The sequence below is a fragment of the Nanorana parkeri genome, unplaced genomic scaffold (genome assembly GCF_000935625.1).
Source record: "Nanorana parkeri isolate BGI_ZX_2015 unplaced genomic scaffold, ASM93562v1 scaffold547, whole genome shotgun sequence".
NCBI lineage: Eukaryota > Metazoa > Chordata > Amphibia > Anura > Dicroglossidae > Nanorana > Nanorana parkeri.
In genome coordinates this window covers 790,577-814,502 of record NW_017306815.1, presented here as the reverse complement: position 1 = coordinate 814,502, position 23,926 = coordinate 790,577, and the positions used below count along the sequence as shown (strand labels likewise).

The window sequence follows — 23,926 nt, the reverse complement described above, 5'->3', positions numbered from 1 at the left end:
TAATGGGGTTTTGCCCGTATCAGGCAATCAGTCGTCTCCCTCCACAATTTTTGGGCAGATCCAAAAACTAGAAAAGCTGGTTGTTAAAGGAGAACTATGGGGTCAGTGTTTTTCCCCATAGTTCTCCTTAGGGTAACGGGAGGACACAAACTAGCGTCCTCCCGTTACCCTAAGCTCAGTACAGCTCGCGGTATACCGAGATGCTGGAGCGGATCCCGACTTAGACGATGGTATGGGTCAACCATCCATAAGGTTATTTACTGTCTAATCTAATAGGAGCATATGTTGATTTGTAACTGCGTGGCTCAGATATAGAGTAAAAGGGAAGTTACATCAATGCCTTGTTTAATTTCCTCACATACGAGAAGATGCACCCTGGTTGGTTTCTCTGGTAAACTGCACATTCTTTGCCCATTTTTCATTAAAGCAACACCTGTGCATTTAATGTGGCAAGACCTCTGCATTACTGCCTATTTGAACAGTACACAGGGCTTTAGCTGTTATAAATACAGATGTTGGATGCTCTTTAACCACTTGAAGTCCACAGTGTTTAAACCCCCTTCCCATCCAGGCCATTTTTTCCAAAAGAAGCTGATGAAGCACAGATCTGCTTCCTCAGCTTCTTCTCTCTGGCTATAGCAGCCAGATGACTGACAGGTGAATGCGGAAGTGATGTAATACACATCACTTCTGCATTCACAGCACGGAGGGAGGTCAGCAAGGAGGAAGATGCTGATCTTACCTCCTGACACCCTACCGAGCCGGTCCAGGGCCGCAGATGGGGGCAGCGGATCCTGGGATTGAAGGTGAGGGGTCAGGAGGGGGGCGGCGGCAGCACTCGAGGGGGGGCACGCAGCCAGCACATATACACGATCGGCAGGCTATAGAGCCGCCGATCGTGTATATGTGAAACAGCCGGTAACGGCTCTTTACATTGGATGGGTTTTTTCTGCCCCTTAGCGCGCAAGCAAAAAAAAATAATAATGCCGTCTGGAGACGGCAACCCGCCAATGCGACTGTGCCGTCCGTCCGTTTTTTTGCAACGGGCGGACGGCAACTGGTTAATAGCCAAACTGTTGAACACACAGCTGAATCACATGTACAGGAACCGTTTTATGTGCCAGCAGGTTTGTAAATAATGCATATACTCTTGTGATTCCTTCACCTTTGGTGTGCTGTACTGGGTATATAGCATTTGCAAGATAACAGCACACAAACTACATGGCCTAAAGGTTGTAGACACCTGACCATAACATCTGTACTTTATGACCAAAGTTGTGTGGGCATCTGTACTAATAATTATTGTTCTGGTGAGTGGCTTTTGATTATATAGAACCTTCATACCACTGGATGGAATGGGACTAAGACCAAGTCCATTGGATGGAATGGTAACAGTAGACCAAGTCCCTTGTGTTTTACATTTTCTTCTATCTCTAAAATAAATACTACAGTTAAATAATAGGTTAGATTAGTAGTCACTGGAAAAACATCACTGGTTTTCCTTTTTCTAGCTCTGCTGCCAAATGTATCCTATTATCATGCTGTGATTTGGTTGGCTGTTAGCTTTTTTTTTTCCCCCTGATGCTTCAATTGTGCTCGTTGTCCGCAGGTCCTGATGTGAGCAGTACAGCTGGTGAGTATTCGCACCAGTGCCTGGGTAAACTTTGGTTACTTAATTTCTCATTTCAAATTTACCCTTCATAATAATATTTAACCCTAACCTCAAAATCTCTTACTAACCTACTAACCCCCTAATTTACCATTGATTGTACTAGATGAGCTTTTATTGTAGCTTGATCGGACTGCGTCCATATCCTTATAATGCATGTTAATGCTGCAGCACAGTCTTCGTACTGTTCAATCTGCATGTTTGGAATAAACCCATTTCATAACCATCATGCATGGGAATAGAGCACACGGGCTGCTGGAATTGCTCTATTTTTTGCCCAGTCCCTCCCTACATTTCCCCTACATTTATTAAATGCCATTTCTTTCCATCATAGGATGTCATACATGAGGCTCAATTCACAAAGCTTACACACCACAATAAGAATATTTTTTTTTAATTTAAAGTGACAGCTATTTTTAGTCCAGTGAGAATTACCATCGCAAGGCTGAGCAATAAAGATTCTCACCCACGATGGAGCTTCATAATTTAAAGTCACATTTCCCCCAATGCTTAAAGGACATTTCCACCTTTGCAGAGGCATTTAAAAAAAAACAAACCTATGGCCGCAATGTACACGGTGTGTAGATGATGCCGGCATAAGCAGATCCTGGAGATCCGGGAGGGGGGCACATTGAGGAACCTGGACTTGGGGCAGCAGAGAGTAAATCTGGCCCAGGAGAGGGAGAGGGAGGGAGAGATCTGAGAGAGACGCACAGAGCACAGTGACAGAGAGAAGGTCTACAGACCCAACATGTGCAGGAGATCACACACATACACACACCGCCTGATTGCAGTTTACAGATAACAATCCAATCCTCAGAGAGAGGATTGAAGATCCTCTGGTGGGAATTTTGAATTTCTAGGACTCTGGCCTGTGAAAACCGAGTCTATTAAATAAAGTAAGAAAAACAGCCCTGTGACTCCTGAGAATGAACACACATATACATCGCCCCTGCACCTCTACATTTACCTCACAAATCCCTTGCAAAGGTGGAAATGGCCTTTAAATGATACCTCTTGATCATCTTCTTTCCAGTAGTTTTCAGGAGTCCCTCCAGCGCTGGTGTCGGCCTCTAGAGTCCCTCCAGCGCAGACTCCTCGGGTCTCATGGTGTCTGTCCACGTGCACGCTGCCGGCTACGTGCATTGACTTACCTGTGTCTCTACTCTTCTCCCGGCCGGAGATCTCTGCTGCACATGCACTCGCCCCATGATCCTTCATGGCCGCTCGAGAATCTGCAGATCTTCGGATGGGATCGAGCGGTGGAGACACGGGTAAGTTTTTTTTTTTTAACCTATTTTGGAAACTTTTTTTAATAATGTTTTTGCATGTATCTACTGCTTCCTACCAGTAGATATATGCAAACGAAAATGAAGGTTAATTGTACTTTAAGCCTATGGCCTGGTAAATTCAATTATCAGTTGGTCAGCAGCATATTGGGCAGATTCTGTGATACTGACAGCAGAAAGGGGGGAAAAAAACTTTGCAGATCATTAGTTTTTGTGATTTAGGCATAGGTACTAATTGATGTGGGACTGTTGGAGTCATGCCACATTAGCAATTCTGTCATTGCTGACTACTCGCCAGCAACTGGATCGCTAAAGAATCAGCTCACTCGCTCCTACAGTGTCACCAGAGAGGGAGCACTGTTACAGGTTAGCAGTCTGTTTAGCTAATGTGGCCTTTAGGTTTGAGTGCCAATACATTGGGGCCAAGGTAAGTATCGCTCTGATACCTCAGGTGATAAGTTAGTATTCAGAGTAAATTATATCTAAAACCAAAATGTTTTTCACCTTTTGATGTAGTGGTTTATACCCCATTGACTTTATTTATTTATGGCCATCTGTGTCCTATTTGGGAGATTTCCCTTTGCTTCCTGACCTGTAGATACAATAGTGGGTTATTGAGCTGAAATCTCTCCAAAATAACATAAATCCCCTGTTATAAAGCTGTCGCTGGAACAAGATTATTTTCCCTCCAGTTCTAGTGATAACTAAAGAAAAATTTAATTTCCCATCACTTTCCATGCCAATAAGAGTAGACATAGAGACAAATAGATAAAGTGAAAGTTAACCCCTCAACACTATTTGGGGTTGGGTTTGGATTCACTTGAATACCTTCCCGTCGACCGTATGCATATATCTGGCAGCTCAGAGTTGGAACTTATGCTATGCGCCCCCATGTGTATCTGTTTTGTGCTGGGAGCATGCTCGATCAGGCGTCCACAGAACTGTTACCCTACTGGTGTGGTGACATTCAGAACATGAGGTGAGGTGCATAAGTCTGCACAGCTTATCCTAGCTCAAATTACATGGTGTGAACAAACCTTTAGGTGTTGGGATAAGTTATGCACATGAGTTTTTTCTTTTTTTTTAATATATAAATTTACTTTTGATTTTAATGCTGAAGATTTTACCCTGGGTCCTTTGCTAGGAAAACTAATGTAAAAAGTAAACCAATTTGCAGTGCATGTGCTTTATTTGCTCATTGGATGAGCTGGGGTAGAAAATGGCATCACAGCTCAGTGATATACATTTCAAATGAGGATAGGGCAATGTGTTACCACCTGCTGTCCTTGTGAGAGACCTAAACATCTTGGCCATCCTAAGTCCATGTTCCATCTATTTTATCATCTCTCTGTGACATCTCATTGTCTCTCCTCTTAGACCCACGCCCCAGGAGGTTCAAGTGTGGCTTACCGCAGCCGTGTCCCGACAAGCATTTCGCCGTCCGAGTGGTGAGCGGAGCAGCAAATGTCATTGGACCCAAGATCTGTTTAGAAGATAAAATGTGAGTGCTGTGTTATGTACATTTAAGGTCATGTTTCAGCTTCTACCTAAATTTAATACCAAACAGTAGCCAGATAGGACAATCATTAACTATCACTTACAAGGTTCCCATACATCGCTGGAGGTAGTAGAAATTAGTTCTAGTTTTACAGCAGAGCATCACACACAGATGTACCATTTTTATCTGTGACCCATAACAAGCATCCTGTTGACCCTTATACAATGCTACTATCTACTCGAATGTATTGTGATTGCTGTGGGTAAGGAACTGCTCACACTTCTCTAATGAAAAGCATTAGTAGTATTCTGCGTCTTCTTTTTTTTTTTCCTTCTAATTTATTATACCTTTTAGGTATCATATATATTGGCTTTTCTGGAAGGGTAGGGGTACCAACCTGGTACCCCAAAAAAACAGGTCCCTTTTATAATGTAGACCGTGACCAGAGCTCTCGCGGGCTTGCTTTAGCCCACTCCTTCCTGCTACCCTCGCTTACCTATTGATAACAAAGCATGATGGCCGTACTGGTAGGCTAGTAGGGAGACAAGGAATGTATTCATATGGAAGATGGGCTTTTCGCAAACCACACCAAAATCTGCAGCAAGTATTGTATGTATGTATGTATGTATGTGTATATTGTCTGTCTGTCTATGATACAGAGGCACTCACAGGTCTTGTAGCTCAGGTAAGTCAAGACACAGCGTCTTGAGAAAGACTAAAAGAGTTCCTTTAAAACGTTGACAATAAAATGCTGATGCTTTGAATTATCTCCGCTGCAAGACCCATGAGTTCCTCTATATCTACTTTGGATTTGTAGGGATATATTTTTGGATATACATCTGAGCATTTACCTTCCAAACAGAGTGCAATATACACTATATTGCCAAAAGTATTGGGACAACCCTCCAAATCGTTGGATTCAGGTGTTCCAATTCCCTCCATGGCCACAGGTGTATAAAATCAAGCCCCTAGGCATGCAGACGCTTCTACAAACATTTGTGAATGGGTCGCTCTCAGGAGCTCAGTGAATTCAAGCGTGGTACCATGGTAGGTTGCCACCTGTACAATAAGTCCATCCGTGAAATCTCCTCGCTACTAAATATTCCACGGTCAACTGTTAGTAGTATTATAACAAAGTGGAAACAACAGCAACTCCGCCACGAAGTGCACAGTGCGCAGAAGTCGCCAACTGTCTGCAGAGTCAATAGCTACAGACCTCCAAACTTCGTGTGGCCTTCAGATTGGCACAACAACAGTGCGTAGAGAGCTTCATGGAATGGGTTTCCATGACTGAGTAGCTGCATCCAAGCCTCACATCACCAAGTGCAATGCAAAGCGTCGGATGCAGTGGTGTAAAGCACGCCGCCACTGGACTCTAGAGAAGTGGAGACGTGTTCTCTGGAGTGACAAATCACGTTTCTCTGTCTGGCAGTCCAATGGACGCTTCTGGGTTTGGCAGTCGCCAGGAGAACTGTACTTCCCTGGCTGCATTGTGTCAAGTGCAAAGTTTGGTGGAAGGGGGATTATGGTGTGGGGTTGATTTCAGGGGTGGCAATATAGTGTATATACTGTATATTTTGGATTTCATTGCACAGCTGTAAACTTGTCCTTTAAAACAATGTACCCACTTTATATGTGCTGTGCAAATATAGTTAGGCAAATCAGTCAACAACTTATTATCAAGTTATGCATACTGACAATGTTCTGGTCTAAGGACTTGTCTTGTTCCACCATCACCAGACCAGAGCTGAAAGCTTTTTTGCAAACGCAGTTGCATGCGTTTCTTACACCTTCAAGTACATTTTTGGGGGGGATTTTTTAGTATGCAGATTATGTCAAGTAATTTCCTGCTTCTTCACGTGTTTGTGACCTTCACAGGAGCTCAGGAGTTTAGCAAACATGGAGCCATGGAACACAGGCATTGTTTTGGCACTGTGTGTGATAACCCTGAGTGTTTTGGGTCCTAAAGCTCAGGACATTTTTGTACAAAAGTGACAAACCTATCTGTGTCTGCATGTTTGTCCACCATGTTGCAGGACACAGCCAAGGTCACCAATGTTCAGGTGAAAATGCCCTTTTCCTTAAAGCAAGTGTATAATGTTGATTAGGTTATCAAAAGTGACCCTTAATTGTTTTTGGTTTTTTTTTTAACTTGCGTTCCAGTGCGGTGTGTTAATGTGAGTTTATACGCGTTTTGTCGCGTTCCAAAGCACTGGAACTGTGGGTACTGGTGGGAACTACAGCCCTAAAATACCATAGGAATACATGGGGATGCATTTCTAGTGCGTTGAAAAAACTTTATGGTCTTGTTCTGGTAAGGTGATGGTGGAAACAAGCCCTAAATGGATTAACTTTTTTTTTTCTTGCACTCAAAAATGTATTGGGAGATACTCCATCATTCATGTGTGATGTAGCCCCAGTGGCGTAACAACCGGGGGGGCAGCAGGGGCGCGGGCCCCGGGCGAAAAGTGAAGGGGGGGGCGCCGGCCGACAATGGCACTTTCGGCTAAATGACGAAAGTGACATTTTCCTGCCGTTTTGTCGGCGCGGCCGTGATTCCTTTCATCCCCGCTGGGACACAGAGCAGTGCCCAGCAGGGATGAAAGGAATCGGAGAGAAAATGACAGCCGGCCGAGCGCTGCGGGACGAGCGCTGTGAGCGGCAGGTGTCTTTCCTCCCACACCGCTCGGCCGCCTATCACAGTGCAGCAGAGCGGTGTGGGGGCGGAGACAGCCAGCGCTGTCACAGGAGGCTGGGCTCTCCTCTTGCAGCCTCCTATGACAGTGTGTGTCAGAGAGGAGAGCGGGTACAAACACTCAGTGATCAGTGATCGCTGAGTGTTTGTACATAATTGAGGACCTGGTATGTATACTATATCCTCAATTATGAATGAATGGGAGTGATCTACATCTCCTCCTGTTCATTCATAATTGTAGTTATAGTAAACATACCATGTTATCAATGAACAGGAACACTCATAAAGGATTCCTGTTCATTGATAACAGGGGACACAGAAAAAGAGATTGAGGACTCAATCTCTTTTTCTATTTTTAAAGGGAAATATTAGGGGTCTGTTTAGACGCCCAATATTTCCCTGAAGCCCCTAAAAGTAAAGTAAAAAATAAAAATATTTAATAAAAAAATTAATGAATAAATAAAAATTAATTTAAAAAAATGAAAAAGTTTCTAAAAAAATAAAATATTAAAATGTGAAAAATGTAAAATAAAAACGTGTGGGGGGGAGGTGCAGTTCCAGTGGTTGTTTATATAATGGGGGGGGGGAAATTTCTGCCCCGGGCACCCAGAACTCTGGTTACGCCACTGTGTAGCCCCATTCATTTGTATGAATGAACCATATTCCAGCCATCATGCCAAATGCTGGTCACCCATAGGAATGTACAGCATGGAACCGCAGTTTGCATGCACAATAATAAGAGCCGTTGGGGCAGAAAAGCTATGCGGTGCTGGGCAGGGCCACACAGTGAGGATTTCTGGTACAGAGAAAAGGCAAAGTTTAATAGGGCAAGCTGAATTCAGAAGTAAACTTGTCCTTTTAAAACAGTGTACCTACTTTATACATGTATGTCCTGTGCAAATATAGGTAGGCAAATTAGTCAGAGTTATTGTCAAGTTAACTAATGTATACTGACGCTGCTTTGGTCTTAAAAGGGATTTTTAATATCATATTTTTAAATTCATAAATATAAGTTTCTACTTGTTAAGCTTTAAAACACAACTCCAGAATGTAACTGGTCTGGTTCTCCCCAGGTAACTTCCTTCCCCCACTCCCCCCTCCCTTAGTTATGGCTGCAACATACCTTTTTATTAGGTATGTAAAGTTGCGACTTCTTCAAGGCTCCTGTCCCCTCTATTAAGGCCTGGCTTTTAACGTCGTTCTTCGTCTGCTCAATGGGCTCTATGGTGAGCTCCTTTGGGTGATCGTGACGGGTCACAGTCCCGCAGAGGTGCGGGGGGCGGACACTATCGCCGATGCCTATATATATATCAGTCAAAAATGTCACCAGTCAGCATGACCGGACTATATTTTTTGAGGACAGATAGAGCTTTCTTTTGATACCCCACGGGGAAAAAGTTTCCCTACGCTGTTATAAAACATTTATTCTTACCCATATTTTTAGTAAAACATAAAAGTCGGGGTCACGTCGAGTAAATAGACACCAAAGCCTTAAAATTGCGTGCGCTCGCAAAATCGCAAAAAAAACGCCCATAGGCGACGATTAAAATGCTTTTACTGCTCGTCAGTTTAGTGTTATCAGTGATTAATGGCTCTAAAATTATTGCTCTCACTCCGACGTTTGCGGCGATATGTAACATGTGCGGCACAATAGGCGCAATCGTCGTTTTCGCACGTAGGCGCACCTGACGCATATCTGCGTGTATGTGGGGGGCGGGGACTTAAAAAAAATGTTATGCTTTTATCTTTTTTATGATTCTTTAATTTTTGTATTACTAATTTTTTTTTTCCTGATATTGTTTGCAAAGAGTTTATTTTGTTTTTTTAGTTTTACAAATACGGTAGACAAAAAATAAGAGAGATGGGAGTTTCAAGGAAAATAAAAAAAGGGTGCATATGTAAAGAGGTTACATCAGTAAAGCTAAGCAATATCCACACTTAAAGGAGAACGATGGGGTTAGCTCTTTTCCCCATAGTTCTCCTTAGGGTAATGGGAGGACACAAACCAGCATCCTCCCGTCACCCAAAGCTCAGTATACCGCGAGCTATAGCTCGCGGTATACTGAGACGCCGCATCTGAAACGGATCCTGACAATTATGTCCGGATCCGCCCAGCTGCGTGAGTGACAGCTGGCTCTGCCTATCTAGAGGCAGAGCCAGCTGTACCCGCCCCCGTCCAGTCAGCGTTGGAGGACCGTTCCACCAGTCAGCGCTGGAGGATCGGAGCCCCTGTCACGGCTCTCTGCAGTGACAGGATCGAGAAGTGAGCGAGCGCCGGTATGTGTTCGCTCACTTCCCGATCTACTGAGCCAACCTGTGACAGTTTCATTGTCACAGGTCGGCTAGAACTATGAGTATGAGTGAAAATCACTCACCTCATAGTTCTCCTTTTAATGCATAAGAGTTGAAGGGCTATAATATCAGCAAGAGACCTTTTAGAACCCGCAAGGTGCCAACTGTTAATCATCTAGTTTCTTACAATTTGAAGAGGGCATCTATCAAAAATAGTAGGGGGAAAGTGTCTGATCCCCTTGCTGTTGTGCAGTCTATCCAATAGCAAAGCTGTCCTCTTTTCCTATATCATGGTTTCTTTTATCCTGTTCTTAACGTTGTGAAAGTGCAAAGTCTGGGACTTCCATGATTTTAGCAATAACCTGCTTAGTAGCTGCCAAAAAAACAAAAGCCTAAACTGGAGTGAGATGCCATTGTTTTTTTTTTGTTAATCAAGGCTTCACTGGGATCTGGAGTGAGTGGGGGGCCAAACATGATAGCTCTATGTCTTTATACTATGGACCATATTGCATGTGCAACCAGACAATGCCACCAAGCGTATATGTATGTACCCGGAACTGAACAGCCACGGAAGCATGCTGAAGAGTATCCCAAGCAACATTTTGTAATTCTTGCACGGACTAAATGCCATCGAGAGATAAGTTTGAAGTTGATTTTAAGTGCAAGATATTTTTGGAAACAGGATTCAGTAGTAGACCATGTTTGCGATCATGTGTCCCTACCCAGAGAGTGACCCAATGGGCTTCAACATTGCCCTTAAAAGCATCATTTAAAAGCCAAGATTAAAATATGTATTTTTGGTTTTAAATAGATGATGTACCTCTCTATGCTCAGTCCACTCTTTATTGTCTCATTACAGGTTGATGAGCAGTGTCCAGAACAACGTTGGCCGAGGCCTCAACATTGCGCTTGTTAATGGTCAGTCACTTAATTAAGAATGGCTATTGTACAATTTATTACCATTGCTATAACAACAAATTAACTGCATAGCACAGAAAATCCATAATGAGAAAATGTTACTTGTGGCATGTGATGCCTTGGCAAAAAAACATTTGAGAATTGCTCCTCCATCTATTGGCAGGCCCGGATGTAGCATGAGGCATATTACACCTCTGCCTATAAGAGTTATTTTCCTGTATAGTTATTGGGCACACATTTTACTCACTGTCACAAGTGTACAGTCATCTGATATAATGAGCTTATTTTTATACAGTTGCCATACTCAAAGATGAGTAAGGACCGTTAAAACACACCCGACACACCAAGAAGAGTTTCAACAGTTGTTGCGAGACGGCCAGGAGGGGAGAGGGGGAGGCGAGACGGCCAGGAGGGGAGAGGGAGGAGAGATAGTGAGCAACACATCTGTCTGGATCAGAACCACTGTGTTTCAGACACCTCCTGGCTCCCAGAGTTCCAGCATCCCTCCGTGCCCCATGCTTCTTCCATGCACTCAAGTTGAAACACCAGGACCCCGTAGTTGCCTCTGTCCGCTTGACATTGTGGCATCGCGTGTCTGGGTTTTAGCTGGCCTGAAACCCGAAAACAGCACATACAGGACTCAAAAACCTGGACATTCCGAGTAAATCCAGGACAGGTGGCAACCCTAGCTACGCCCCTGGTTGTTGCTGCAAAAGTTAAGAGCCATCTTTCTTTCCCCGGGCCTCCCAGCTGACCTGATGGTGCCCGGTACAGGAGGGTCGCCTCTACCCCCCTATTGGCGGCCCTGCCTGCTGCAAAAAGTAACCAGTCCATGGGCCAGTACTTTGAGACCCCTGACTTAAGGCATAATATAGCAGAGCACCTGCTGTTCAGTCAGTTTTGCAATTCATACTCCACTGCACAAGCAGGCAGGTGACAACCTTATCCACTGGCACAGCTTTGCTGCTTTTGGTGTCATCTGTCAGCCTCCAGACTGCTCATTGGACAAAGAATTAGTATTATCAACTCTGTACAATGAGAAAACAGGTGACACAGGATGCTCGAAAGCTGAAACAGGAAATGGCAGTTATTTTCTGTGTTAACGTCTGAGCTAATTTATAAATATTTAGCAAGTAAAACTGTGTTTTAAAGTGTATCTCTAGGCAAAATCTTTTGAATAGCATAGAAAAGGTTTGGGCCATTTGCCAAGTTTTTATTGCTGCCTGGAGAGTCACCCCTTTAAATCTATTGGTGACCATTGACATCTAAAAATCGAGTGAAAAAACCCCCAATAATTTATAATTCCTCCCTAGAGGCGAGGGAAACTCTTACAATAGGAAAACTTGTTCTGGAGGCCAATGTCTAAGAGGGAAATTCCCTTCACTTTGGAAGATTTCCTTTAATGTTGTGTACCTGGGACAGGAATTGAAGGGAAATTTCAATAATGGACATCCAAAAAGATAACCTGGCTGGGGTTGTAACCCTTCCCTACTCTATACAAAGTTTTGATTATACATACACTTTTAAGCTGTTTGCCTAGATAAGAGTGATAATATATCCAATGTAGAAAGAATATATGTATCTGCCTTTCACTGTGTATGCAAATATCTAGATGTAATACAAATTTGTTCATTGTTTCTAGGAGTTAGTGGAGAGCTTATTGAAGCCAGATCATTTGACATGTGGGATGGAGGTAAGATGCTACACATATGATGCAGAAGTTAATTTAAAGATTCATATTTCAAAGATTAGGAAATAGATTAGGAGTTGCTCCCTTGCTTTCAAAAACCTCTGCACTGGAAATAGTAAGTGGTCTCTTTTAATAATGCTGTTACTGCTGAGTTGTCCCAACCACAGGACATCAGCCTCACAGTTTAGTTTATACATTGTCTCTGAGTGACATCTAGGCCCATATTTCACATTCTTACCAAAGCTATTTTAGAACAATTTTGCTAGTTAAGAAAAGCTTTATTAGAGAGAGCAATTGGAGAAAAAACATTGCTCAACATGGGTTAACTGTTGGTGTGCTGTGTTTTTTTGAGTATTGCAATCGCTTAATTGATCTCACACTGCAGATCTACAGACTACAACGATGAGACTACAGTAGTACTGTAGGCAAGAGATGCATGACAGGAAGGACACTACAACTTTTCAGGAATAATTTTAAAGCAAATGGTAGCTAGCTCTTATTTCAGAAAAAGCAACCTTACTATAAAATTCCATTTAAGATGAGTAAGATTAAGACATAAAATTGATTATAGGTTTTGGAGTATAGGTTACTTTTTTTCCTGTGACCATATCACTAAACCCCAGGCTGTTTTATCACACAAAGCTCTGACACATAGTGCTGAAGTTGCTGCTAGCTCCCCCCACACACACATACACATTCCTGTAGGCCTATCATTATGATAGTCTACCTCGTTAGACAATAGAAAGAAGCCAAAGACAGGAACCTGAAGCTTTGCTAGTGAAAATACCTTAAGTTTCAGTTGTTTTAAGAAGGTTTGGGAAGCTTCTACAATTATGTATATGGCATGTGTACTGCAGATTTTTTTTTCTTTTTGATTGAGTCTTTTTAGAGAAAATTACCAAAAAAAATTGTTTTAAAAACATTTTTCTTTCTCATCCAGTGAGGGATATAGGAAGTCTGTAGCCTTTTGTGTTATACTGTCCTCTACAGGAGGAATGGGGACAAAACTTTAGTACAGGCCATGATAACCTCTGCTTCTACTAGTATACCTCAGTTTCGTCCTATGAGGATGAACCTCTTTTCTTCAGCTTTGCTGTGTTTAAAGACTAACATATTTTTCCTAGTACTTTTTTTCATATCTTTTGATATTTGTTTTTTTAATCAAAACTCTTTCCTACATCAGTGCTAAAGCTTGGCTCTGATTGCAGCCATCCAGTAAACCATAAGTGAATGTTGCTCCATTGTCTGGATGTGGTTTGGGCTTTGAGAGTCTATATCTAGGTCACTGATTTTTTTCAGAAAGACTGATTCCCTATCTATCATTTTGAATGGACCCTGTAAGGGTGCCCCAGCATCTCACTCCACCTTCTTTAGGTGGCTCAGACAGACCATCATCCAAGCTTATGGTCTTAAGGATAAGTTTCCACCCTTTCCTGCCAAGGCATACACTACTAGATCTGTGAGTGCTTCTTGGGATTTTTGGCATCATGTATCTGTTTCCCTGCAAGGCTGCCACCCGGTCTTCTGTTCCCACGTTCTCTAAGTTCTACCAGATGGATGTTCAGCCTCATTTGATATCGGTTTCAGACATAAGATCCTTCAGGCAGCTTTTCCAGGTGCAGGCAGTCCTGGTTTTTCTTTTCATCTTTGGGGCCTGCTTTTGGATGTCCCAAAGGTTAGACTTTGTGTCCTTCAATGGCTGATGATGAAAATATGATTTTTGTACTCATAAAATCCTTTTCTTCAAGTCCATTAAGGGGTACAGGTCACACCCCTCTGTGTTTCTAATCCTGTTCTCTGGTACTGCTTTGCTACAAAACTGAGGCATGATGATAGTAGAAGTTATTCTGGGCTAGCCAACAGTTTTGTTTTTTGTCCATGTCCTTGCATTTTGTAGGTGGCAGTATAACTCCTAAATATTAACCCCTTCATGACTGAGGCCCTTTTTTCATTTTTTGCACCCATGTTATATTCCACATTTTAGGTCTGAAAATGACTTAAAACCCCCCAACATTATATATTTTCTGAATGCCAAGACCCTATAGAATAAAATGGGGGTAGTTTCAAATTTTTATGTTGCGCAATATTAGCGCAACTCCTTATTAAACCCCAACATTTAGTGAAAAATGTAATTTAATGCCCCAAAACACAACAAAATACAAATTTTTTAAATGACATATAAAAGATGAGGTTACAACGAGTAAAACGATACCCAACATGCATAGGTTACAAATTGCGTGCGTCCGTGAAACGGCGAAAAACTGCAGTACCCCAAAAAGTCAATAGACGCTTTAAAAGCCCCCACAGGTCATCAATTTAGAGATACCCCAAAATACTGGCCCTAGAATTATTGCTCTCACTCCGGCGTGCGCGGCGATACCCAACATGTGTAGCACGTTCGTCGTTTTCATACGTAGGCGCACCCGACGCGTGTTTACGTGGCGACGCGCGGGGGCGGGGACTTTAAAACATTTTTTTATTATTATTAGATTGATTTTATTTAATTTTTATTGAAAAAGTTTTTTTTTTTCTTTTTTTTAACTTTACTTTGACTGCTTTCACATAGAGGGGCTTACAAGCCCCCCCATGTGATAGCAGATGGTCGTGACAGGTACTCTTTAAGGTGATGCTGGGGGTCCAAAAGACCCCCAGTGTCACCTTTACACTGGAAATAAGCTATTGAAGTGCAGATCGCACTTCAATAGCTTATAGCTGGGCTCCAGGAGCCCAGAACTGACAGCCCAGGGACCGGAAGTGATGCAATCTGCATCGCTCCCGGTCCCATAGAACGGGGAGGGGATCGATGAACGGAAGTTCGTCGACCTCCTCCCCAGCTCCCCGCGGACACCAAGATCGCCGGTCCCGGGCCCGTAGGAGGGGCAACGGAGCCCGGGAAGCACGGCGGGGGTGTCCGGCGGGGGGGGGCGGCCCCTTCTTCGGGACGCAGAAGCGATCTGGCGACAGGTAAGTCGCCAGGATCGCTTCTGTTGTGAAGCCGACAGTCGGCTCTACAAGTTTAAACAGAGTCCCGGCGGCAAAAGTCGCCGGGAGTCTGTTTAAACAGCCCCGATGCTGGCGACGTACACTGTACGTCGTCAGTCACGAAGGGGTTAAAGACTCCTGTGTCTCCACAAAAAATCTAATCCTTATAAGCCAGCAGATGAAGCTTTAGGCTTTCCCATGTTTTCCAGTAACACTTTATCTCCTTTTGATTTATTATTCTTATGTTGTGTTGTCTAATTTTGGTTTTACTTGTTTAAAGGAGAACTATGGGGTCAGTGTTTTTCCCCATAGTTCTCCTTGGGGTAACGGGAGGCCACAAACTAGCGTCCTCCCGTTACCCTAAGCTCAGTATACCGCGAGCTACAGCTCGCGGTATACTGAGACGCCGCAGCGGATCCCGACTTAGATGACGGGATCCGCCCAGCTGCGTGAGTGACAGCTGGCTCTGCCTATCTAGAGGCAGAGGCAGCTGTACCCGCTCCCTCCCCCGTCCGTTCCGCCAGTCAGCGCTGGCAGATCGGAGAGGGGAATCCAGCCCCTCCCCCTGTCACGGCAGAGAGCCGTGACAGGATCGAGAGGTGAGCGAACCCGGTATGTGTTCGCTCACTTTCCGATCTACTGAGCCGACCTGTGACAGTCTCATTGTCACAGGTCGGCTAGAACTATGAGGTGAGTGGAAATCACTCATCTCATAGTTCTCCTTTAACATTTTGCTAATTTAACACCTTTTAGTTATTAAAAGCTTTTTTTTCCCCTCTAGATGTGTCTGAGCTGTTGAACTTCCTGCGGCCAATCCATGAAGGCACACTAGTTCTCTTGGCTTCTTATGATGATCCAGCTACCAAGTGAGTAGAAAACGAGTTGTATCCTAATATAACAGGGCTGCTGTTGTTTTTCAGCAGATATTATGCATAGGAGGAGAAAATTATGCACTGCCCTTGCTTTTGTTGGTTTTTGAACGTTTTTTTAATAGTCGAGTATTGTAAGGGAATTGTGACGGACCTAGGGCTGCAGAGATTTATTACCCCCGGAGAACTTTGTTGTGTGTGTTTTCCTGTTTAATATTTTATCTAGAGAGAGAGCTTGTCACTATTTGACTTGATTTGAACCATCTCTGCTAAACGTATTTTTGTGAAGGCAGCAGGCTGTCTGGAGTGGCCATTGTTTAGGTTGATGTGATCAAGCTCTCATCTAATTAAGGGCATTCATTATGTTCAAAGACTGACTGTGCTTGAGGAATCCTAATGCAGGCACCCGGCTGTCTAGGTGGGATTTGTTCAATGTAACACACTAAACTCTTATCTGATTCTGTGAGGTATAAACTCTGTGTGCTTTCTTCAATAAACCAGTACGTTTACACTCCAAAGTCAGTGCTGTCTGATTCTTGGGGTAAGCCCATGCTATATTCCCTTGCTTCTGGTTCCAGCACCCAGGGAACAGGCTTAAAGGGTTTCTAAACCCCTTCGTTTGTTTTTTTTTCATATATCTACTGCTAGCAAGCAGTAGATATAGGCAAAAAGTTAAAAAAAAAAATGCTTCTGAAAATGCTCGGGCGGAACACAGCAGTTTGGGGCGGGCGCATGCGCAGTTCCTATTTTCTGCCAGGAGACGAGGAGAGACGCAAGGTAAGTCTATAGATGCGTGCACCCACATGCAGACACCGTGGGATAGGAAGTGCCAGCAAGGACAGAGGAGTCAGCGCTGGATCGGAGACCCACCGCAGCGCTGGAGGGACAGATGAAAAGGATAAGAAAGAAGATCAGATTAAGAAACATAATTTAAGGTAAGTGCTGACATTAACATTGGGGGGAGGGAAAAAAGTTTTAGCCTTTAATGTCACTTTAAGAAGGAGATATTTATTTATTACAGGTATTTATATAGCACCGACAATTTTACACAGCACTTTACATAGTTGCACATTCACATCAGTCCCTACCTTCAAGGAGCTTACAATCTAAGTTCCCTATATCCAGGAGTGTGGAATTCCTATCGCTCGACGCCCGGGACATACAGTTTCGGGCGCAGGGCGAGTGGTTTTTATGTACATTTAGCCCGGCTCCGGACAAGCAGAGCTGAATGTACATTGTGGAGCCGCCGCCCCTAGTTTAGTACAAGTGATCTGATCAGACCACTTGTATCAATTTAAGCAGCGGCGATCGTTTCTGCCCGCACCCCCCACCATAGTTTTTGGGGTCGCCCGCTCTCCTAGGGGACCCCGAAAACTACAGCACAACGGCTCAGCAATAGAGCCCGTAGAGCAGAAGAAGAATGTCTGCTCTACTGGCTCTCTATGTTCTCTGAGACCGTGGCGCTGTAATCACAGCGTCGGCTGTCAGGAACTACACAGAACAGCTGTTCTGTGTTGGAGGGCAGGTTTCATAAAGAGAACCTGTCACCTCCAAACAATCACATAAGGGATTTTAATCCCCTATGTGATAGGAAGAACATTAAAGTGACATTAAAGGCAAAAAAAAAATTCCCTCCCCCAATGTAAATGTTAGCACTTACCTTAAATGATGTCTCTTTTTCCGATCTTCCTCTTCTTTCCCCATGTTTTCATCTGTCCCTCCAGCAGTGTGACGTCACTCCGATCCAGCGCTGACTGCTCTGTCTCTACGATCCAGCGGTGTCTGCAGGCGGGTGCACGCGTCCATAGACTTACCTTGCGTCTCTGCTCGTCTCCCGGCCGAGAATCGGAACTGCGCATGCGCCCGCCCCAAGATCCTTTGCGTCCGTACGAGCATTTCCTGATTCTCGGCGCGGGAACGAGGTAAGTTTAAAATGATTTTAAGCGTTTTTGTTTTTTTTACACTTCTTGCCTATATCTACTGCATGCTAGCAGTAGTTATAGGCAAAAAAACGGAGGGTTTAGAACCCCTTTAAGTGGAAAAAAGAAATAATAATTTAAAGAAAAAAAAAAATTAAACCCTGCTGCCCCCGCCATCTGCATGCAAATAAACGCATGCGTAGGACATTCTGCATGTGCATTGAGATTGCAGCCGCCATTCCATGGTGATAGCCGGAATTCTCTTACACACACACAATGTGCATTAAAATCGGCGCGGGAACGAGGTAAGTTTAAAATGATTTTAAGCGTTTTTGTTTTTTTTACACTTCTTGCCTATATCTACTGCATGCTAGCAGTAGTTATAGGCAAAAAAACGGAGGGTTTAGAACCCCTTTAAGTGGAAAAAGTAAATAATAATTTAAAGAAAAAAAAAAATTAAACCCTGCTGCCCCCGCCATCTGCATGCAAATAAACGCATGCGTAGGACATTCTGCATGTGCATTGAGATTGCAGCCGCCATTCCATGGTGATAGCCGGAATTCTCTTACACACACACAATGTGCATTAAAAGTTAAGTTCATTTTCCCAGGTAATATGGAAAAATAAAAATTACCCGATGAAATCTGGCCCTGTCTCTCCCAAACCGCCACCCCCCTGGCTATACTTACCTTTCGGCGAACAATCCCTCCTCTCCGCCAGTATGGGTGTACTATCTGTCCCCCGTACTGCTGTCCAGCGCAGTCCTCCCCTATGCATTTTGAACTTCGCTCGCAAATTGCAAGCACTCATTGGTCAACGTGGTCAGATGACTGCGCTGACCAGTGAGAAGCGCTATTTAGCACAGTCAAATATGTTTTGATTAGGGGTGCACCGATACTAGTATCAGTGCGATACAGAGTATTTGGGCAAGTACTCGTACTCACCCAAATGCTCCGATACCTTCCCCAATATTGGAATTTACGGCCGGATGAAAATTTCCTCTGACTGGTCTTGTTGCATCCTTAGTTTTGATTAAAACTATTTTTTGTATTGGAACAAGTAGATTGTCATGAAGGAGAAGTAGATTTGGCCCCCACTTTAGCCCTTGGACAAGTATTTTTTTTTTAAAAATTTCCACACCCCTGATATCACATGCATATACAGAGGGCCAACTTAGAGAGGAGCCAAATAACCTTCCAGCATGTCTTTGGAGTGTGGGAGGAAACCGGAGTACCCAGAGGAAACCCACGCAAGCACATGGAGAACAAACTCCTTGCAGATAGAGACCTGGCCGGAATTCGAACCGTGAGCCCCCAGTGCTGTAAGGCAGAAGCGCTAACCACTACACCACTGTGCTGCCCAATATCCAGGCAGGGTATCTGGCAGTCCGTCATAGGAACAATAAATATATTTTTTTTTAATGTGGCATAATGTTCTATATTTATTTATAGTCAAATGCGTTTTTTTTTTCTATGTCTCTCACATTTTACCTTATCGTACATTATGATCAGCTTTATGACAATGACACCTCACAGGAATGTGTGGTGTACTTTAATGGGCAGTAAAGTGTATATTCCTTAAGTAATTTTTAGAAAAATAAGCATAACTAGTCAGAGAGTGCTAGTGCTTTTAGTCGTAGGAAAGAAGCTGAAGCTACAGGTGAGTAAACTGTCTTGCCTGCCTTCAAAGTGAACCTGTATTTTTGCATGTAGGACAAAACAGGTTCACTTTAATGCCTTTTGCACCAGCAGGTCATACTTACCCTCCCTTTGCTCTTAACGGTTTCTGCTCTAGGCACCAGAAGCATTCCCCCCTCCAATCACTAAGCAGCATGCTGCCACATGGGCGGAGGAGTCGTCTACTATCTAGTGCAGTAAGGAAGTTAAAGAGGAACTTTACTCATGTCTTTGAAATTACAACAAATATACCTTTAGAAATGTTTAGTAATGACAATCTAGAAACTGATACTTCTAGATAATTTCCGGCTTTTTATTCTTTGCATGCCTTATTTTTCTTTTCTGCCCCATTCTTCAGTCAGTGGCAATTTTTACTAAGGGCAGATTGCTATATGTCCCTTTACTTCCTGAATCTCTGGCACATGTGACTAGGACATATGACCATGCACATGTCTTTCCCCGAGATCTCCTGAGATTACAGATGAGATTTCACAGCAATGCTCTGCTGATGCAATCTTCCCAGGAAGATTACATCATTTGTGCCAAATAGGACCAGCAAGTAGAAAAACTGTAATTGTAAGTATAATTGTAAGTAAAATAAAAATATGTTTGTTTAACTGAAGAATGTAAGATGATCTATCGGCACGTAGAGCTGAATGCTGATGTGATTTTTAGTGAAAAGGAATAAAGTTCCTTTTAAGAGGCAGTAATAAACTGATGTGTGAAGTTGGTGTACCATTAAAGTGAACTTGTTGTTTTTACTGGGAATGCTCCTTCATCTGTTTGGGGTTTTTTTTTTTAAGTTTTCCTTTAAAGGTTGACTGTTTTTATCCCACACTGCAGGCCTGAAGACAGCTTTTGTACTCAAACAAAGTAACTGATTATATTTCTTTTTTTGCTGTTAACATATACTGTTTTGGACCTACAGTGTTGTTAAGAGTCCAGAAGGTATATAGTGCAGTGTCCCTGCTGAAAATATTTCCCCTCACTTTAAGTTCAATGCTTGTCCAATGCTTATTGCTTAGTGCTGCATCACATTTTGGCAGTAATAAAATCTTTCTCGGCAAGTTTATCATCATGTTAAAAATTGATGTCGTCATTGTAGACCACAGATTGATTAATAGCTTGCAGTGCCAGACTGCTGTAAACAAAGCAAGTAGAGTCCTGTCCTGTATTAAGAAGGGGATGTATTGCAGAGACAAGTCCAAAACTTTGCCACTTTATAGATCGCTGGTTCGGCCTCATCTGGAGTATGCGGTCCAGTTTTGGTCACCAGTCCACAGAAAGGACGTCCTTGAGCTTGAAAGAGTCCAGCGGATGGCAACCAAACTAATTAGGGGAATGGAGGACCAGAGCTAGGAGACAAGGCTTCTGACCTTAAACATGTTCACGTTGGAAGTAAGGAGATTAAGGGGGGACTTATTTTCATATACAAATTGTTCAATGGTGACAGCAACATTAGCAACAAACTGTTTACAATGAACTCCGTAACAAAGACTAGAGGCCACCACCTAAAATTGGTGGGAAAAAAAATTCCAGCACAAGGGGCGAAGGGGGTTCTTCACAGTAAGATCAGTTAGGGTCTGGAACTCGCTGCCAGAGGCAGTGATCTCAGCTAAGAATGTGGAATCATTCAAGAAGCTATTGGACGATTTCCTGAGAAACCATAACATACAGTGGTAGAGGTACAATTAAGAATGAACTGTAACACAGTGATCAATTTTCAACAGTATATCAAAGTTGCCAAGAAAGATTTTTATTATTGTTGCAATGTGATGCAGCACTACTAAGCAATAAGCATCGGACAGAAAGTCCAATGCTTATTGCTCTGCAGTCTTGTGTTCTAACCTCCCTGTTTTCTTTTTTTTGTATTTGCTGTAGAATGTCAGAGGAGGCCCGGAAGATGTTCGCTGAGCTCGGAAGCTCTATGTCCAAAGAGGTAGCGTTCAGGGATAGCTGGGTCCTCGTTGGAGCCAGGGGAGTCCTGGACAAAAGTCCATTTGAGCAGGTACACTAGTTCTAGTTTCCCTGAATGTACACTGCATTGCAGCGATACCTTAAGTTGAATCTTGTCATGTATGATAGAAGATTGGTGTAGACTGCATTTGCAAGGTAAACTGATGTAAAGTTGCATTTGATTTAGCACCCTCTGTTTTAAAGTAATTATTTCTCAAATTTGAACAATTCAAGCTAAACATATGGAAAAAAAAATGCATAGGCAGAGGTTTTAAATGAAAACTGCATGTCAGAACGATCTCTAGATGGGATGATTTAGACATCAGCATTTACATAGAAATAGCACACTCTCACTCTCTCAAGTTGGCATGTTAGTGCTGACAGCTCAGCACTGGTAGTTTTGAACATGGTGGTCTTCTCTCTGAAAACAATAGGAAAACCTGCAGTTCACCTGTATTTTCCTATGTGTCAAAGTGTTCCAAGCACTAAGGCACCTTTAATAATGTAATACTGCCTTGCCTGAACCCTTAGCACTATAGCAATGGAATGACACGGAGCAGTTCTTAGCACTAAGAGGAGTTGAGCTTGATCTTGGGCAGAAGACAAGGCACCCTTGCACAGCCAAGGAGCTCAGCAAGGGTCCAGGGATAGAATGAAAGCCTATCACAGATACTTGAAGAGACAACAAGGTGCCTGTTATCAACATAACATGATCTCCACTTTTGTATAGCAAAACACACCACCCCAAACAGCCAGACCCTCAGATATACCACTGCAAAGGTACAGGTATGGCTTTTATCTTTAGAAACATTTTATGCCATATCACATTTACATTAAATAATAGGATTTACATATGTTGTTATGCAGGCAATTAGATGTATGACATTTAGTATAATGAAATTATTAGTTCTTCTGAATGTATAAATATGCAAACTATGCAACTGCTTTCAGGCTATGGACATTCAAGTACTGTATATACATATTCTTAAGAGGTGAACTGTGAAACAAGCCCTCACTGATGTCTATTACAATAATAATTTGAGGGAAAATGCGTGGGTTGTTCTTAGCCACTTGAGTCCCATCCACCATTTTAAATGGCACTGGGAAAGCGGCTATTTGTCTCAGTGCTGTTTTAAAATGGTACCAGGAATCGGCAGCTCCACTGGGTTTAGGCTGGAACCCCCGGCTGTCAGTGAGAGCCAGCATTTAGCGACTGTCTTCCGACACTTATACAGCTCACTACATAGGAGCGCTCTGTAGAAGCAAATGTAAGTGCTGTGCTTCCACATAATGTTTACATTGGGAGTGTAGTGATGTCACCACACTTCCTGTCGGTACAGAGGACGGTACTGATTGCAGCCAGCAATAGATCATCATTAGTAGAAGTGATCTGCTGCTGCACAGCTGTATGGGGGTCTGGATCTGGTCTCCCTGAACACATCCAACCCCCCCATGAAGAAATAATTGGAAAAAAAAAAAGTCTCAACTAGAAAAATATATCCTCAATATAAAGGATATATAATACATATCCTAAAAATTATCCCTCCCCCAAAATAATCGCAAAGATTGTCTGGATCACATATGCATCATCGATGCAAGCATTAATTACTCAAGTAAGCAATAGCAATGTCATTCAAAATTTTAACCATTTCAGACCTGTGAAAAAGTTGCCGTCATGCTAATTTGTGCCCTCCTCAACCATGATTTAAAGTGATACTAAACTCAGGAGTTAAATCTTAAATGCTTTTCATTTAACAAAAATTTAACTTATTTGCATATCATTTAGCTGTAGATAGTCAAATCATCTCTGAATTGGTGGTGACACTGTCTTTTCTTCTGGAGGGTGGTTACTTTTGTTCCCCATGGTCCATGTGTGTGTTGTAAAGTAACCATTACTCCAAGCCTGCTCTCATGGTGGACTACAATCTCCTGTTAGCTAATTTTTATTGCATTTATAGTCTTATCATGCAAGTGAGCTTGAAGTGCTGTCTTCTTTACAACACACCCAGGGCCCATGGGGACCAAAAGTAGCCACCCTCAAGAAGGAAGGATGGTGTCTGCACTAATTCAGAGATTTGAGGATCTACAGCTGAGTGAAACACAAATTAGCTACATTTTTGTTAATAGTTAAGGCACTTGAATGCATTTTTAAGCTTTAGGGGGTTATTCACAAAGGATTAAGCCGAACCTTCGGCTAAACCTGCGGCTCGCTTCGGCTTTGGGAAGCCTTCACAATAGTCTGTACAGCAGCCAAAGACACAGCCGAAGCAGGGCCATTCTCCCTGCAAATTGTAAACAAATAGTTAAGAAAAAAAACTGGTGCGGGGTCCCCCTCCCAAACCATACCAGACCCTTAAGGGCTGGTAAGAATGTTAGGAGGGAACCCCCGAGTTTAAAAAAACAAATGCGTGGGATTTCCCCCAAAAGTCATACCAGACCCTTTAGGCACAAAAATTAAAAAAAAAAAAAAAAA

General features: G+C 42.9%; 1 protein-coding gene across 2 annotated transcripts in view; it reads left to right on the top strand.

Moving 5' to 3' along the window:
• FAM3A (family with sequence similarity 3 member A) overlaps positions 1-23,926 on the top strand; it is a 48,495-nt gene that overhangs the window by 22,718 nt on the left and 1,851 nt on the right. Inside the window, exons 4-9 of one of the 2 annotated variants that reach the window (XM_018561825.1) lie at positions 1,610-1,633; positions 4,336-4,459; positions 10,303-10,361; positions 12,004-12,054; positions 15,815-15,899; positions 21,379-21,505. In XM_018561825.1, the coding sequence (XP_018417327.1) occupies positions 1,610-1,633; positions 4,336-4,459; positions 10,303-10,361; positions 12,004-12,054; positions 15,815-15,899; positions 21,379-21,505 (470 nt within the window). The remainder of the gene's footprint in view (positions 1-1,609; positions 1,634-4,335; positions 4,460-10,302; positions 10,362-12,003; positions 12,055-15,814; positions 15,900-21,378; positions 21,506-23,926) is intronic. The other variant, XM_018561826.1, reaches the window with a different exon arrangement.